The sequence below is a fragment of the Acartia tonsa genome, chromosome 4 (genome assembly GCF_053477335.1).
Source record: "Acartia tonsa isolate MP-2025a chromosome 4, ASM5347733v1, whole genome shotgun sequence".
Classification (NCBI taxonomy): Eukaryota; Metazoa; Arthropoda; class Copepoda; order Calanoida; family Acartiidae; genus Acartia; species Acartia tonsa.
In genome coordinates this window covers 54658489-54676608 of record NC_137263.1, presented here as the reverse complement: position 1 = coordinate 54676608, position 18120 = coordinate 54658489, and the positions used below count along the sequence as shown (strand labels likewise).

General features: G+C 31.3%; 1 protein-coding gene across 1 annotated transcript in view; it reads left to right on the top strand.

Moving 5' to 3' along the window:
- Positions 1-18120, top strand: part of LOC145317810 (uncharacterized) — a 177948-nt gene that overhangs the window by 120742 nt on the left and 39086 nt on the right. The window contains exons 10-11 of the mRNA XM_080159078.1: positions 4881-5156; positions 10724-10844. Coding sequence (XP_080015204.1) covers positions 4881-5156; positions 10724-10844 — 397 coding nt within the window. The remainder of the gene's footprint in view (positions 1-4880; positions 5157-10723; positions 10845-18120) is intronic.

The following is an 18120-nucleotide window of genomic DNA, read 5'->3' as shown; positions in this document are numbered from 1 at the left end:
CTATTTTAACCTGTTGTTGTTGTTTTTTGTTGACAATATTGTGATTTAAAACTGTTGTTCTGCTGCTTGACTGCACATAACCATGAGAAAAGACTCAATAACCAAATTTAGTTTTGACCACAAAAATAATCTTCGCTGGTAGACTTGAATGATTCATTGATTGGTTTATAAAATTCTTTTTCTTTTATATGATATGCCATATTTTAACACTTTCTTATATTTTTATTTTTTTAGTTCATTCACAATATTTTAAACTTATCTATGTCTTTTTTTCATGATGTTTATTTAACAAACATACATTATACTAATTTTAATAACTCCAAAACAAAACTGAAGAAAATAGCGTAGACCCATTAGACCGACGACCAGTTAAAGGATTCACTTAAAAACAAAACAGATAGATATACGGACAGCTGACTATCGTTCTACTTTACATACGACTAGCGACAACGCTCCTACAGGTCTCTAAAAGGGAGGAAGAGTTCGACCAACCACTGTTAATGTTTTTCTAGAAGCGAATTCGACGAAGCCCAATCTGTCCCACTTTTGAGCAAGACGATTCCCTTTTCTTCCATCTCTTTTGAAGAGATTTTCTTTCCCCCCCCCCTTCCCTTTTTTATTTCCCTTTATATGACGTCATATAGGAATCGTCTTGCTCAAAAGTTGGACAGATTGGGCTTCGTCGCGATTTTTCTTTGGAGGGTGGTGGTACCCTCCCACAAAATAGTTATAAACCTTCCCAGGACGAATGAGAAGTTAACCTGTTAAGGAGTACCCAATCGGTTCAGCGGTCAGCGAGATCCTTCGGTACACATTGACACACAGACAGACACACAGACATCCTGTTACTTTATTATAAAGACTACCAATTCATATATTCGTGAAACTACGGATTAAGATATATAAGTAAGAAAGAATCTTAATGTTAGAGGGAGATTTGAAATCTGCATCAAATTTTAAGGATATTTTTTTTATAAAATTCGTTTTTTGTATAATTCTTTATCTAAAAGCGGAAATACAATTTAAGTTAATTAATTTTTACATCTGTGATTGGTGGATTGAAAATTATCTGTGCTCTGAAAGCTTAAGTGTCGCACATCATTCAACCAATTAGAGAGCAGGTAGTTTCCAATCCACCTATCCTATTGGTCAAAATTTATTAACTTAAATTGTATTTCCGCTTTTAGATAAAGAATTATACAAAAAAACGAATTTTATAAAAAATACTTAAAATTTGATGCAGATTTCAAATTTCCCTTTAACATTAAAATTCCTTCCAACTTATATATCTTACTACGGATATGACTTAGATAGGAAGACAAATACTATAATAACATACTTTCTTTATCCACTATAAACAACAAAACAACACATTTGCTCCGGATATGGAGTAGATACACTGATATACTTTACCAAATGGAAAAATAGTTTTACCATACTTCGTCCATAAACGACAATGGATTTATTACTACTTGGATCTTACACCAAATTATCATGTTATCTTATAAAGTGAAACTTGTAGCTAGCTAAAATAACCACCCCCGTTATCCCATCTCCTCCTCTAGTTGAATGAACTGACCAATAAGTAATGTCCATGTTAGCAACGTAACTTGATGACAATTTCACCCCTGTCATAATATCCACGTATATTTTATATCTATTGACAATACATGAAAGAATTTTTGAGTTATATTAATGAGTTTTATATAAAATATAAATTTATAAACATAAGTTTGTATCAGAATTTTTTTTTAGTAAAATAATAAAAGTATTGTTGTGATTTAAATGAATTATTTTTCTTTCTAAAATCATTATTCTTTATGTTAAACCTAAAACAATAATTAATAGTTAGAAATTATTAATGTCCCAACAAATAGCTTTTTTTCGGTAAAAATATGATATGTCACTAACAGAAATCATTTAAAAATCTTTTTAATTTAAAAGTGCAGTTCTAATACAGAAAGTACAAAAAAGTACAAAGTTAATGGAAATTATTTCTTTATCCTAGTACTTTTATTTGATTGGTTGGTTCAATAAGTTGAGTGTCCAAACCTTTCAACCACTAATTGTACAGATGGGATAGTTCTTTGGGGATATAATTCAATTTATCGCCCATTGTCTTATCCCCTCAGAACCGTGAACACTGTTTAATTTGGCAAAGTACAATTTAGTGCAGTTTGACTTAAGGCAGGCGTTTGACAAAAAACTTACATCTCATCAGGGTCTGTAATTCAGAAAATAATTCCATTTGAAATTGCTGAAAATTTGGATATTTGAGTGGCGTATAGTTGACGTAAAATTTATTTTGTTCTATAAGTAAAGGGAAGTGGGTAAGAAGGGGGGGGGGGTCTAGAGATGGTGTTAGTCAATTTAATTTTTATTTAAGCCTTGGGATGGATTTAAGCTATTTTTTGCTCTTTTCTACCCTTTCAAATACAGAGCCCCTAGAGGTTAGCAGCGCAGCCGCTAGTATCATTATAATTTGATCTACTATTAATTTTATCTCCCAAGGTCTACAACATTATCTACCTTTGAATGCATGTTTTAAATCATTACCAGTCATAATATATACATAGAAGAAAGCTAATTAATAATTAACCAGAGTTTCAATTGAATATTGAATAATTAATCACGTAACTGATATCTGTATTCTATAGATACTATTGTATTTGATATCAGGGAGGCAGAGGATATTAGGCTGTTTATTATAATAGTCCCAACGTTTTACAGCTTTCGTTAGCTTAGTAACTTTTGGGAGTTTTTTTATTGAATTTTGATTTGATGGTTCTTTAAGTGAGTGTCCAAACGTTTCAACCACTAATTGTAATCTATATAAGGGGTAATTTTGTATATGATTATAGGGAATGTACACAATATTACATTGGCTTATCCCTTTTGCTCCCTGGTTTGATACTGATACATGCAAATTCTGAATCGAATCACAAACTTTGATACAAAGTATGTAAAGGTAGGGAGGGTTCTATGGACGAATATTACTACATTTTCCCAGTTACACATTACAAAGAATAGGTCGGAAGGAATAATTAAGAAATGTCTCTTTAAGTAGCTTTAAACCAAACGGCTGTTATTGGTCAAATACAATGTATACTGGCCTATCATTGGTCATTTGTATTGTATGACGTTATTTTTATTTGACACTATACGCTGTTTCACTTTTATAAAATGCTATAGCGCCACTATGAATTTATGACCCTAAAACCAGTTCTAATTTACATATAGACAGTGAGAATCTTGTGCATTATTGGAATTGTCTCTCCCAATTCAATAATCCCCTAAAATAACAAATTAAAGTTTTTGTTTATTAACTCCATTTTTTAAGGATCAATCATTATCAGTGTGAATTATGGATATAGAATATTCGTGGATATTATGACAGTGTAAAAATTAGCGTCAATTTAGGTTGCTAACATGGACATCGTTTATTGGTCAGTTTGTTCATTCAGTAGGAGCGAAGGGGATTGGGTAAAGGGGGTCGATAGGGAAGGTCGCTACAAGTTTTATTTTATTATAGTACTTGATGTCTGGTGTAAGATCCAAGCAATGATAAATTCATTGTGGCACAAAATATCTAAATAAAAATTCATTTCTTAGCCCTCAAAGAAACTTACAAATGAAAATAATTTGGCATATTTTACTTATATCATCTTTTTAAATGCATATATTTTCGGTGTTTAACTTGGATTTCCAGTTCTTCTAAAGGGTTTGTTTAAATATATGAAGAACAGTATAGACGTCATCTTCATTTAACCCCCCTGAAAATAAAAAGCTTGGACATAATTGAAAAACAGCTTGATTAGCATGTGATTTATGCCATGTATATTTTTTCTTCAAATAACAGCAATACACTTAATAAACATCATCCTTAAAAAATTGATGAAATTTTGGTTTCACGTATTTCAACGATTTTTTTCACATTTTAAAATTTATTAATTATATACTGTACAAATTGTTACATTGTACAGATTTAAAAAAAAAACACTTTTGTGAAGATTTTAAGCACATATTTTATTTTATTTCTTAAATCAAGTTAATACTTTATTTAAAACTAGTGGCTACGCCCCTCGAAGGCTCTAGGGGCACTGGTAGGAGGGGTAAAAGTTTACCTTATCCCACTTTAAATTTGAGTTTCAAAAAAGTTAAAAAAAAATATTTTTTTGGGGGGAGGGGGGTGTAGAGTCCTACCAAAAATAGTTAAAAACCTTCCCAGAACCTATAAGAAGCTTCACTGTAAAGGAGAACAATATCAGTTCAGCGGTTAGTGAGATCCTTTGGGACAGGCAAAAAACTTTTACTACTTTATATAATAGGATTTAAGAACAGTTTTATTAACCGTTCTTATCATTTATTAATACTAATTTAAAAGATTTTTTGATCTATATATGAAAAAGTTATTATGTGGCATATCATTTTATTAAAGCTTTGCTTTTTATAAAGTTTAAAATTTAATTAAAAGCTTTTTGTAAATAGTCCTCTGATCTAGACTTGTCATTTCAATTTTTGCAATCAAAGCTTAAATTTGAGCCGACCAAGTTTTGTTACTAAAAAAATGTAGATTTAGTTTTTTGGGCTGCTAAGGCGGTTAAAAGCCCAATTTTGTTTCTAAGCAGCAATTTGTAGTTAACTTGTTAGTCAGTCATACTCTTAATATACATTTATCATTTCACTTAATTCCGTCTTTTAAAAATTAATTTTAATTTTATAAAAAAAACACTAATTTTGAATTAAGTTACGTGAAAATTTGTATGGATAGAAAAGTTATTCTTATGTTAATATCTTATTTAAAAAGAAGAATATTGATATAATTGTAATTTTTAAAGGAAATTTGTCTTCAAATTTAATGAAATTATTATATATTGTAGACAACGACCCTGATCGGTCTGCTGAAGACCGCCCGTCTCCTCCGCCTTGTTCGTGTGGCGCGCAAGATTGACCGCTACTCAGAATACGGTGCCGCCGTCCTTGTCCTCCTCATGGCCGCCTTTGCGCTGGTCGCTCACTGGTTGGCGTGCATCTGGTACGCTATCGGCTATGCCGAGCGGTCCGGCCCGAAGGCGCACATTGGTTGGCTGGCCAGCCTGGCCAACGCGACCGACCAGCCATACCTGGCTAATAATACCGGCGGACCATCCATTAAGGTAAGGTTTTTCTGTTCACCCCCAAGCACTGCAAACTATTTCATATTCTTTTGTTTCAATTGAAATTTAGAAGAATTTTTTTGGATGCAAAAAACAGTTTCGTGCATTTTTGCTGTTATTTTGCAATGAAACGAGTGGACATTTTAAAACATGAAAATGATCTAAAATCAATTGAATCAAAAGAATATTCTTAATATTATGTTTTTGTTATAATTATCCAAATTTATTTATAAAATTGTCTTTTTTTACCTAATTCATCATAAGTTAACAAAGTTATTTTGGGGGAAAACCTTCAATAGATCATATCAATGATGTATATCTTTCAATTTATTTATCTAAAATACGAATAATGTTTTAATGGAATTATGGGTTTTTGAAGAAAAAAAATCAAGGCTCGACAGCCGAGCGTCAGTCAGCCGCGCTTAAGCCTCAGTGAAATTGTCATATTATTACTTAAAAATTCAGCTAGATGTCTAAACCTGTCTTCTAACAGACAATCCATCTTTTTTTTATGCTCACAAGCGGGTTTAAGTTTGAGGTTCATGCGCGGCTGCCAAGCCTTGAAAAAAAGACTTTAGTTTCTATTTTTAATGACTAAACTTTTTTATTTCAGGAACCTAGTTTAAATTTACATATCTATATAAATCAATGTATACTGAAAAGCCTTTTTATAAAGGCTAACCTACCAATAAACCATATGTACTTGTATTTGTATATCTATCTATTTAGTATATTTTATTTTTATTATTAATCTATATTTAGTCCCGATACTGTACAGCTCTGTACTTCTGTTTTACTGGCCTCATCTCAGTCGGATTTGGTAATGTAGCGCCAAATACCGAAGCGGAGAAACTCTACACTATTGTTATAATGCTATTGGGATGTAAGTTGACAAAACTAGCAACAGATGTCTCTATTATTTTGCCCCTGTTGTTGTTGTATTGATCTGCCCCCTCTAACTACTGCTCCCCCTATAATTAAGATTTCTTAATGTTGTTTCCACACTTCTAGTTGTTGATTGTATCTGTATTTCTGTCACAACTCCTGTATGTATGTTGGCATCTAGTGCAGTTCATGCTAAAATGTTCCCGGTAACGAATATCTCCAAAAAGCTGTGAATTTTAAAGGCTGCTAGCTGCCAAACGGCTGAACGTACATGTCATGACCGCACACCGTGTTGAGCGGCATAAGAAGGCCTACAAATAATCTGGAATAGCCAAGATCCAATGATGCACAGGGAAAGTTTCAGTGAAGAAAAACGCATAAAATGATTTTTTCGTGCATTTATGTGAACTGCAAGATAGCTGTGCATTTTTTATTAATGACTATTCCTTCTTTTGTCGGTCAAAGCTCTGTGCGAGTATAATTCATATGGTCTGCCGTTTGGCCGTTTGCAGCCTTTAAATTTCATGAATTTTTGGATATAATCGTTACCAGGAACATTTTACCGTAAACTTTACTTGACCCGTATGTTGTAAGCAACACTCACGTAAATATTAAAACCTAAATATATAAAGATTAAATATAAACCAACCAATCAATGTATTGCCGATGCCTTGATCATTAACAGAGTCTTGGATTTTATAACTCTTAACTATATAGCACTATTATATGTCATAGAATTCAAATTAATTTGATGAACAGGGATGTCAAAGCATTTTGAAAGTTTCAGGATAATTTTGCTGATGAAATTTTAAGGTTTTGTCACATTAAATAAATCAATTTGAAATCAGAGGTGGATTCTTAAAAAATTGTTTGGCTCACTGCCTCACTAAAACTAGTAAGGCTCGCTAAATTGTTTTTTGAAAAATCCCCCAAAATCGCATAAAAAATCTACAAAAATTAAACGAAATCATATAAGGGTTATTCACCAAAGATTTTGTAAAATTTTTGTATATTTTTAATGCTATATTGGAGGATTTTTCACAATTATTTTTAGCGAGCCTCACTAAGTTTAGTAAGGCACTGAGCCAAAAAGTTTTTTAAGAATCCACTTCAGGCTTCATTAATTAAAATTAATTATTGATATATACAATTTTGATAGATTTTTTCCATGATTTTTAATCAGTTATTTGTATGAATTTTTTTGCACACCTGAGCACTCGATGTTTGCACATATGAATGTATGTATGCTAAATATCCCTGTAGTTTTTAAAAGCGAAGCTTTTCTACAATTAGGGTCGGTCCGTCCGTACGTCCGTCCGAGACAGATAGCTTTTATTCGTTAATTTAGGCATGTTAGAATCGTCCTATCGAGTGCAAACTTTGCATGATTATTCCTGTAGTAGTTAGGTACGATTTAGGAAGCGTAGCAACTCCATAATTATTATCAGAATGCCCGTACGTCCATTTTAAACATGTTGATTTTTCTACTTTTTTAACAACAAATTTTTATGTGATCTAATTATCAGTTTAATCTGATTCTTTGTATATTGATTCCTGGGACAACAAAGAACAATATTGTAAGCAAAGCAACTCTATAATCAAGTCCTTAAAATGTAAGTATGTCCATAAAAATTATCCTGTATCAAGCAGTTTTTCAACAAATTTACTTACAATTTTGCTTCGACTCTTATACTTTTATATTCTGATTATTCAGTTCAGACAATATACATACAAGTGTTATTCTCCGTTTGTTTCAGTGCTTCGCTTTTATGGATGTTGTCATCCTTGTTATATAAAGGATAAATATTATAATTCAAACCTTTACATAAATAACGGGCACCTTTTAAAGTTAAGATGTACAAAAGAAGACCCATGAAAATTTTCTACTGATGTGTAAAAATTAACACTCCCCCGCGCAAAAAAAATCGTTCGCGTTTAAATTAAGTTAGGTTGGGTTATGTAAGATTATGTGGTGGCCCGCAAGATAAGGCTTCAGGGTTTATATACATACAGGGCTAGAATAGATATAGGGTGTATTTCTTTCAAAACTGTATGAAACAAACCTCCCTCATTATTATTTTTGAAATGAACTGAAATAGGGTGTGGGACGTTAGTTTTTTCCTACTCCTAAACCCTGCGGGGGCTATAAACCTACGGTGTAGTAGCCCTGCTGTGCTACCCAGTGCCCAAAATAACCTAGCCTGTCCTTACCGAAATTAATAAATAAAACAAACTACAAAAACTACACACATCCCCTTAATTTCAATTTATTTCAAAGAGCTCTATAGTTACTTTGAGCGTAAACACCGTTTAAATTTATAAGAGGAAGTTTTTTGTTAGATAAGAAGGTAAAACTTTATTTTAATGACTGAGGTTGTTTTATTTCTTAACTTTAAAATTTCATATATAATACAACTTATTTTAGAATATTTATTTATCGCATAGTATTATAGACAGCTTCTTGCGGATATTAAAATGGAAAATTTTAAAATAAAACCAGATTATTTAGCCCTGAGGGGCCCAAGGCTCGGGCTAACAAAACTGTTATTTATATTATGAATTCGATTTTAATATTCATTGAAAATTGGCTATAATATTATACGATTCATGATTTTTCAGTATGACTGAGAACCAGTTCTTATCCAGTGGATATTAATCGGTTTCGAAGCCATACTGGAATATTTGTTACTTGCAACATGAAATATTCAAAACATAATTTATTATGATAGCAAAAACATTTTTTGATTGAAATAAATTATTACTTTTTATGCAAATACTTATTTATTGTCAATAACAATGTATAAATGACGTCAATTTTATAGTAGGGCCCTTGAGAAATATAAATTTTAAGAATTTATTAAAGTTGCGTTATTTCAAATAGTCACTTGGCTAATAAGTCATTGAAAATCTTGAGGAGTTACAAAATTTTATTTAGATGGGTAGATAGAAAACTTTATTACTTTTAAATAAAATTTATAATTTGATGTTCAACCAACTGATAATAAAATCTTTAAAGATCAGAATAAACTTAAGACATAAGTCAAATCACTTGACTAAAGATTTAATTTCATTTATGGTTCTTTAAGTAAAAGGACTAACTGCTGAAAAACTTCCACAAGTAAACCCAATACCCTAAATTTGAAGCCTTCAGCTCTAATAACAAAAAAGGTAAAGGTCTTAAGATGACATTTTAGGGAGTTGAAAATGTTTGTATTGGAATTCGGTGTATTTCCTGCAGGCTTCCTTTAAACAGTGTATAAAGACAAGAAAATTTTCAGATCTGCCCAACTATTCTTATTCGTTGTACTTTATATGTAACACATATATGTATAATGTATATAAATTTTGCGGTGGATAAAAACAACTAAGAAGCCGTACAACTACAACTATAGATTATAAAATATGTATTATCACACCCTTTTCCAGTTTACAGCTATATCAGAATATCTTAATCAATTTGGCATGGTTTTATTTACAATTTAAGTAAATATATGTATATATAAATAATCTATAAATAAACGATGGCTGTGTTAATGATTTTCTACTCAGTAAAAAAATACATTAAAAAATCGGTTATAACTAGACTTCCATTATTTATTTACACAGTCAATTTAGACTAGAAAAAGGCGGGCTCGGCAGCTGCGCGTCAGCCTCGATGAAGCCTCAAATTTAAATCCGTTTTGATACCATGAAATTTTCTAAAAGATGAACTGACATATTTGGGTTAGGTTTTAACTTCCAGCTGATTTTTAAAATTGTAAAAGGTTGATTTCACACTAAGGCTTACAGTCGGCTTCCGCGCGGCGGCCGAGCCTTGATTATTGTACCCTATAAATATGTATTACTATGATTTTTAAGATATTTTTATGGCATACTTAACCGCAGTTGGCACTCGTGTAAAGGCGGAAGCTGAACTTTTATTCTTGATTTACATATCCATACATATGAACAACAGCTTTTTATATAAAGCTGTTAATAGAATATAATATAAAGTATGATACCAATAACGTTTTTTAATATTATGTACGAAATGAAAAATTTTATAATTTAGTGCAGTTGAAGATTTAATTTGTATATCTAAGTACAATACTGAAAATATCCAATCTATGGTCCTATGACAAACGCAGGAGTCCCAAACGCAGGAGTGGACACTTAACCTAACCTAACCTATTTTAGACCTTCTTTTAGGTTTTTTTAATGCCTAACCCCTGCATGGGGCTTATTTGTACATTGATATCTTAACCTAGCCTAATCTGTATAGAAATTCTTAATCAAATTAATATTTTAACACTCCTGCGTTTGGGACTCCTGCGTTTGTCATGGAACCCAATCTATCTATCTATCTATGTGCCAATAAATCTCCTGTTTAGAGCCGGTACTGTACCTCCCTGTACTTATGTACCTGTACTTTTGTACCTGTTGTGCCAATAAATCCTATGTTTAGAGCCGGTACTGTACATCCCTGTACTTATGTACCTGTACTTTTGTACTTTTTTACCTGTTGTGCCAATAAATCCCATGTTTAGAGCCGGTACTGTACCTCCCTGTACTTTTGTACTTTTTTACTTGTTTTTTTGTACCTGTTGTGCCAATAAATCCCCTGTTTAGAGCCGGTACTGTACCTCCCTGTACTTATGTACCTGTACTTTTGTACCTGTTGTGCCAATAAATCCCATGTTTAGAGCCGGTACTGTACCTCCCTGTACTTTTGTTTTACGGGTCTAATCTCCGTTGGTTTTGGGAACGTGGCCCCCAACACGGACAATGAGAAAATATTCTCCATTCTGCTGATGCTGATAGGGTGTAAGTTAAAGACAAAATATTAAAATCCCATGCTCGCCACTTGCAGAGGTGCTCTATCCCTCCAATATTATTCTCAAAAATATTTCATCAAAAATTTTTTTAAAAGTTCAAATTGCCATTTAATGTCTTTTTTTTGAGAATAATCTACCTGCTTTAGCGCCAGGCCATGTTTTATAGATAATTGCAGCGTCCTCTATCCATATGTCTAGAGCACCTCTAGCATGTATGTATGTATCATAATATATTATTTAGTCTGACCTCTATCTCTCTATCTTTCTCAACTTTTACATTGTGTCCTAAATTTTGACTACAAACCATTATGCTTAACAATAGGATGTCAAAATGCTTGTATTTGTAATATGAGATAATAGTTATTTTATCGTATTATAGACAGCTTTCCGCGGATATCAAAATGAAAAATTATAAAATTGAAACCTGTTTTGTCAGCCCATAGGGGCCGAAGGCCTGGTCTATCAAAACTGGTATTAATTTTATGATTTTTATTTTAATATTCGTTACAATTTACGATGCTATACATGTTTTTTTCAGTATGGCTGAGAACCGGTTCTAATCCTCGGATATTAATCGGTTTCGAAGCCATACTGGAAAATGACATTAAAAGTTTATACTAATAAAACCATAGTCAATTCATAAAATGATTTATAGTCAAAATTTGGATATCATTTAACCACGACAAAAATGGTGAAATGTTGAATTGTAAATTAGATAATTATTCCTACAATGCTTTTAACGCAGTTTATTCAGTTGTAATTCTGATTTTGTTTGGTTCATAATTGTTGGTTTACATAGTTTCAGTTTATTATACTCGTGTACTTATATTTTCTTATGTATAATATATTTATTTTTTTAAATTTTAATAAGTGTTTTATGTATGTTAGAATAGCATAGTAGGAGGCTGGTCTCAAATTAAAACTGTATCCTAAAAAAAATACTTGTTACGTACTAATAATATCTAAAAAAAACAATCAGATATTTAAATATAATGAATATGATCAGAAAGGGCTATTTATTTTTGACAGACAAAATGAATAATATAGAATATGTTCAGCTGATAAATATGCAATAATTTATAGAAATCACGAAACCTTTCTGAAAAAATGATAAAAAGTCTTTTTAAGCATGACCAAAAGACCAAGTAATTTATACACTTGATAATCATTGATACAGGGAATGTTTACCAAAAACATAAGCCGTCTATCTTCAATAGAAGCTTAGAAAATCGCCATTTCCCAACTGACGGACACACAAAGTGAATTATAGAGTAGCTATGCTACTATAAACAAAGAAGCATAACTATCTCTGCACAGATGAACATATATTTGACATAACTATTAAATAAAAATCTACTTTTCGCTGATAATATTAAGAATTACTAATGACAAAAATGTGATAGGTATGTTTCATTAGCCTACTCATCCAGTAGTAATTTCTTCTACCTATAGCAATAATAACTTATTTCAAAGGGATATTTTCTCTATTTCAATGGATATATTTTTACTTGGATGTTACACCAGATTTTTTATGTCCTCTAATAGATTGAAACTTGTAGCGGACGATACCTTCACCAATCCCCTTTACCCCATCCCTTTTCCTCCTACTGGATAAAGGAACTGACCAATAAAGAGTTCCATGTTAGCAACATTCATTTTTCCCCTGGCATAATATCCACGTATATTTTATATCCATTTGTATTACTTACAATTTCCTTAATGGATAAAGGGACAAGACATCGTATTTATTTCATTGTTTTGCCTTTTGGGGGAAGGGATGATGCAACTTTTTATATTTTGATCAATTTTAAGGTTTGAGGGGAGAGAACAAGAATGCCGTTATTTATTTTTTGTTTAAGCAGATTTTTTGATATTTATTAAGATTATCCGAAGATGATTCTAGATTTTTATTCTTTTAAGCTAAAATCTTATGAATTGCCCAAAGTCTTGACTATGTAATATTAAAAGGATTGTTTTTATTCTTAATCAAAATCGAGAAAAAAAAATTATAATATAATCTTACAAAGTAAATTATAATATTAAACTATAAGATTTTACTCTGATTTACACACTACTTAAACTAAGTCACATAAAAAGCACATAATAGTAAAACCTAATAACTTTAGACACTGTAAAACTTTTATTCATGTATTAAAACATTTATAATATTTCTTTGCTTTACAGTTAAAATTTTTTAAAGGTTAACATAAACAAAAAATCTATAATATTTACAATTTTTTATTGGCCTATTTAAAGAAAATATAAATTTTTATATTAAGCCTTTTTTGAAAAAAAATAAGCACTGGAATAGTTTTTTTTACAGTGTTCTGGTAGTATTATTGATTAGTTGATAATCTAGATAAGATACAATACACATGATTACCTTGTACCACAAAGTATATTAAAAGAATATCATCCACATGGGATTGCATCCAGTGAACAAAATAACTTTTATCTAGTTTAGGTTAGGTTAAGTAAGGTTGTTTATAGTTTTTAGGTTATTAAGTGGAATCCCATTTGGGTGAAATTCCAAGGAAAACCAGAAAAAAAACCTTTTATCAGCCTCTTAACCATAGTTTAACATTATTATGTAGTCTTTTGTATGCTAACTAACTGTAATATATCTACTCGGAGTATTTAAGAGTGTATGTAGCATAAAAACCCTATAATTTGAACAGTAACCTTGTATATACTAAATGTTGTAATTTTTAGGAGCAATTTCTTATTTTGTATTTAGTTTTACCATTTTAAATTACACCCCTAACAGTATTTAAGAAAAATATATTAATGTTTATGAACAAAAAAAACTTGAATTGAAATAAGATGTTGCCCTATTATTTTTCAGTCCCGCTATGTAACTAGCATGTACTTCCTATTCACCACCCTAACCAGTGTTGGGTTTGGTAATGTGGCACCCAACACCCCGGCTGAAAAGATAGTTGCCATAGTCTTTATGTTGACTGGGTGTAAGTATACCTGTAATGCTAATAATAATGATAATTTTGTCCTTGTAAAACAGCTGCTTTTATACATTAGTCAGGGAGAAGTATCTATCTATACAGAGAGGATCAAAGAGGGTATTTTTAGCGTAATTCTGTAAAATTGGGTGTTGGGTTGTAGTCAAATGCTCTTACTAAGTCAAAGTATTCCTAATATTTATATGAAATTAAGGACAATTTGACTTAACAAGAGCATTTGACTACAACCCCACACCCAACTTTACAGTATTACGCTAAAAAGGGGCCCTCATATTAAAAACTCTAATGTTATTTAATGCAAAGTTATGAACTGAATATTTGAGGGTAAATCTGAAATCTAAATGGTGATCTTTTATCTCATATTTAATTTGAGATTAAAACTGGTCATAAAATCCTAATGAGTAACTATTATAAAAAACTAAGAAACTTCCGGAGAGGGTGGGGACATTGGACTGTAAATTTCACTGGTACCCAAAGTTTTGATTCCGCTTTATCTTATTCGTTGGCTTAAAACTTTATATACTTCCATTAAATTTTTATTTGTTGGCTTCATTCTAGAAATGTCCTAACCTTTCAATAAGCAAAATTATTAATGTACAGAAAAGGTAATTTTGTTATTAGGAATGTTTATAAGTTTATCGTCCATTGTCTTAACTCTTAGAATCCGTGGAAACTTCTGCCTCAGTGTTAAAATATTGTTAAGACACACTTGTATAGAAACAAGTGTAAATAATTAAGCCTTTGTTTTTATAACAATAAGAAAAGATTGTAGCTGAAATGAGAGAAAACTCCAAAATATTTTCCTCTTGCTCATTCCAAGTATTTTTTCCATTTTGTCTTTTTAAAAAAGTTCCTTATCATTAGGCTTATTCTTCAAATAAAAGCAGAAAATCACTGTAATCGGTTAAAGTTTAAAAAGGTGTAAAATGTAAAAAAAAATATATATTTAGGGTTGCTGAGAAATTAATTATTTTAAAAGATTTTTAACAAAATTTTAGAAGATTTTTCCTACAAAATTGATTATCCTTTTTTTAAGAATTGGCTTCTAATTGAAAAACTTTTTCGGATCTGATTTGTATTTTTAAATATTTCTCCCTGGTGACGTTTGCTTATTTAATTAGAAAATTTAGGACTTCTCTAGCAATTTTTTTTTTGAAAGCTTTAAAAATATTAAAACATTGGTTTTTATTAGTCGAACTTTTTTCAAATTAGAATTATTCTAACTAGATTGCAGTGATGTTTATTTTGATAATAAAATAATAATTTCTGATATCGCATTTTTGTCTATTAAGCTCCTGTGTTAAAAGACCAACGGATGTAAATTTGCAGATTGTGTGGTTTTTTTCTGCCTTTGCTCGCACTCGCTTTCATAATGATGGTTGCCACATTACAGAGACCCACCACAGTATATTTTAGTTTTGTTTCTGAAATTTATTTAATTAACTAATTTTGTGCTTTTAAAAAAATCTTTTTATTATTAAGAATAATCTAGTTTTTCTAGTATTATAAAAGACTATTTTGTTTATTATTAGCGCAATAATAACAACAATTTTCCAAGAAAATAAATTTGCATTTATTGTCAGTAAATTCTATTTTTTACTACATTATCATATTTATATTTTTGTTTCTTTGGAGATGAACTATAGAGGAAGGCTCAACCCCCTAGCTAAAGGGTCGCTGCGATACTAAAAAATAAAATTATAAAATGATACATTATTCTTTGCATAAAAACTGCTTTTGCTTTGCCCTCTCTCTGCATCTTCGTTTTATTCAGCGGATCTTATGCAGTTCACGGTAAAATGTTCCAGGTAACGATTATCTCCAAGAATCTATACACCCTAAAGGCTGTTAACTGCCAAACGGCTGAATGTACATGTCATGCCTGTACACCATGTTAAGTGGCATAAGAAGGTCTTAAAATAATCTGTAATAGCCAAGATTCAATGATGCACAGGGAAAGCTTCACTGAAGGAAAAATTCGTAAAGTTAATAGAGACAATCGTTACCAGGATCATTTTACCGTTAACTGCACTCGATCCCATTCATTTATTCTGCATGAATTATTTGTATTCTGCATCTACTATTATTGTATATTTCATATTATATATAAATTGGGTATATGATCATAAGTAGTGCAGCTACTCTATCATTTATGGCATGTCTGTCCGTTTAACATATCTCCCCTCTGTCGTCCCCATTCTCCTTTCTCTCCGTTGTATGGAGTAGGTAAACCGTCCTAATATTACTTGGATGTTGCACCAGATTTTCATTTACTCAAATAAAGTGAAACTCGCAGCTGGCTAAAAAAAGATACCCGCATCCACTCCATTTACCTGACAAATTAATGAGGTCAATGTTATCATCCTAAATTGACTACATATTCTATTTTGTTATTTTTTTTCTTTTGAACATAATTATCCTTGTATTAATCTAATCTTATCTAAATGACTAAATATACAACACACACACACACATTCATTTATGACGTCACAAGTGTCAAGAGTTTTGTCACTCTCAGCACAACAGTGCTGTAATACATATTATGTTGCTATGTTCACATAAAGAAACGAAAAGTCGTTCAAAAACTATCCTATTATATAAAGTATCCATAACCACAGTGATTCGCCCTTTTAGGGCTCATCAGTATGGCTCAATTCATCAGAGTTAATTTTGCACGTGGCAGGGTAATGTTTTAATGTCTTAAGATATCGATAACCAATGAATTGATTGAGTTACCCTTTTTAGGAAAGCTTCACACTGGACCTTGGATAGTTTTAGGCTTATTTACTTTTAAAATTAAAGTCTTGGACAAGTTTTATACCATTTTTATTCATTTTTCCTTTAAAAATGTAGCCCCTAGATTCTAGGCGTTCAATTTATTTCAATTAATTCAGTGCTCGCTAGGCACTTGGGGGGAGAGCATCAATTAGCTCTTTTGTAAAAGTTTTTATTTGTAAGTTTGACAGCACACCCTTTGGTTTAACTTTAACTCTGTGGTTATTCTAAGTGGGGTATAAATGAGGGAAAGGGGGGATGAAAAAAGTCAGGGATCTAAAGGGATAAGACAATGGCCGATAAATTGAAGTACATCCCCAATGATGATACACAGACTTACCCCTTCTGTAGATTACAATTAATTATGGAAACGTTTGGACATTCAAGTTAATAATCGAAATAAATAAGTGTCTCCAAAGATGCTAAGTCAACGAATAGAAAATGGCGTTAAAAAACTTTGGGGGCTGGTGCAACAAACGGCACAATGTCCCCTCCCTACCTGATAAAAGTAAAGGTAAAGTAATGGGGGGAAATTGGAAATGATACAAAGTTTAAATTGTTTCGATAAAGATATTATATTAGTTTTTTTTTCTCATCTAAAACAGGTTTTATAAATGTATATATTATTACTTGGATATTATACTAGATTATCAAGTACTCTAATAAAGTAAAACTGGCCAAAGTAATCATTCCACCCAGCCAACCCCTGCAACCCATCCACTCATCTCCTAGTATATGAACGAACTGACCAATAAATGAGTTTTATGTTAGCAAACTAAATTGATGTCAATATTTTTCCTTTCACAATATTCACGTATGATTAAATTGGCGTTTATTTATGACAGTTTGATTTTAAACTAGCATTTGAAATATATGAAAAATTAATCTTGCCTCACATAGGAATGGATGTAGTAGAATATACGTGGATATTATGACATGGGAAAATTGTAGTAAATTTATCTTGCCAACATGAAACTCATATATTGTCCAGTTCATTCATCCAGTAGGTTGGGAGGGGATGGACTAAAGGGGGAAAATCGTTTTTTTTAGCCTGCTGCGTGTTTCACTTTACTAGAGAACATGAAATCCAAGTGATAATATATCCATTCTTATAACTTTATATGAATATTTTCTTAATGAAACGTTTTTGAAATTATGAATTTAAGCATTGTTAAAAGTTTTCATTAAAACAAAATTTTTCATAATCATTTTGTAGTTTGATTATACCACAATGAAAGTTTGTAGTGCTACATCAGAGAAAGATTTTGTCTTTGAAGTATTCTTGCCTTGTATTATAAATAGCGGATGCGTCCCTAGTATATAGGGGCTCTGTATTCGAAGGAGTAAGGAAAATAGGATATTAGCCTAAAACCAAACCTTTTTTTCTAGGGACCTATAAAAAGCTTTCATAAAATGGAGAATTCAATCGGTTCAGTATTTATTGAAATTTTAAGCTACAGACAAAAAAAACTTACCACTTTATATAACAGGATGTTGGGGGGGGGGGGGAGG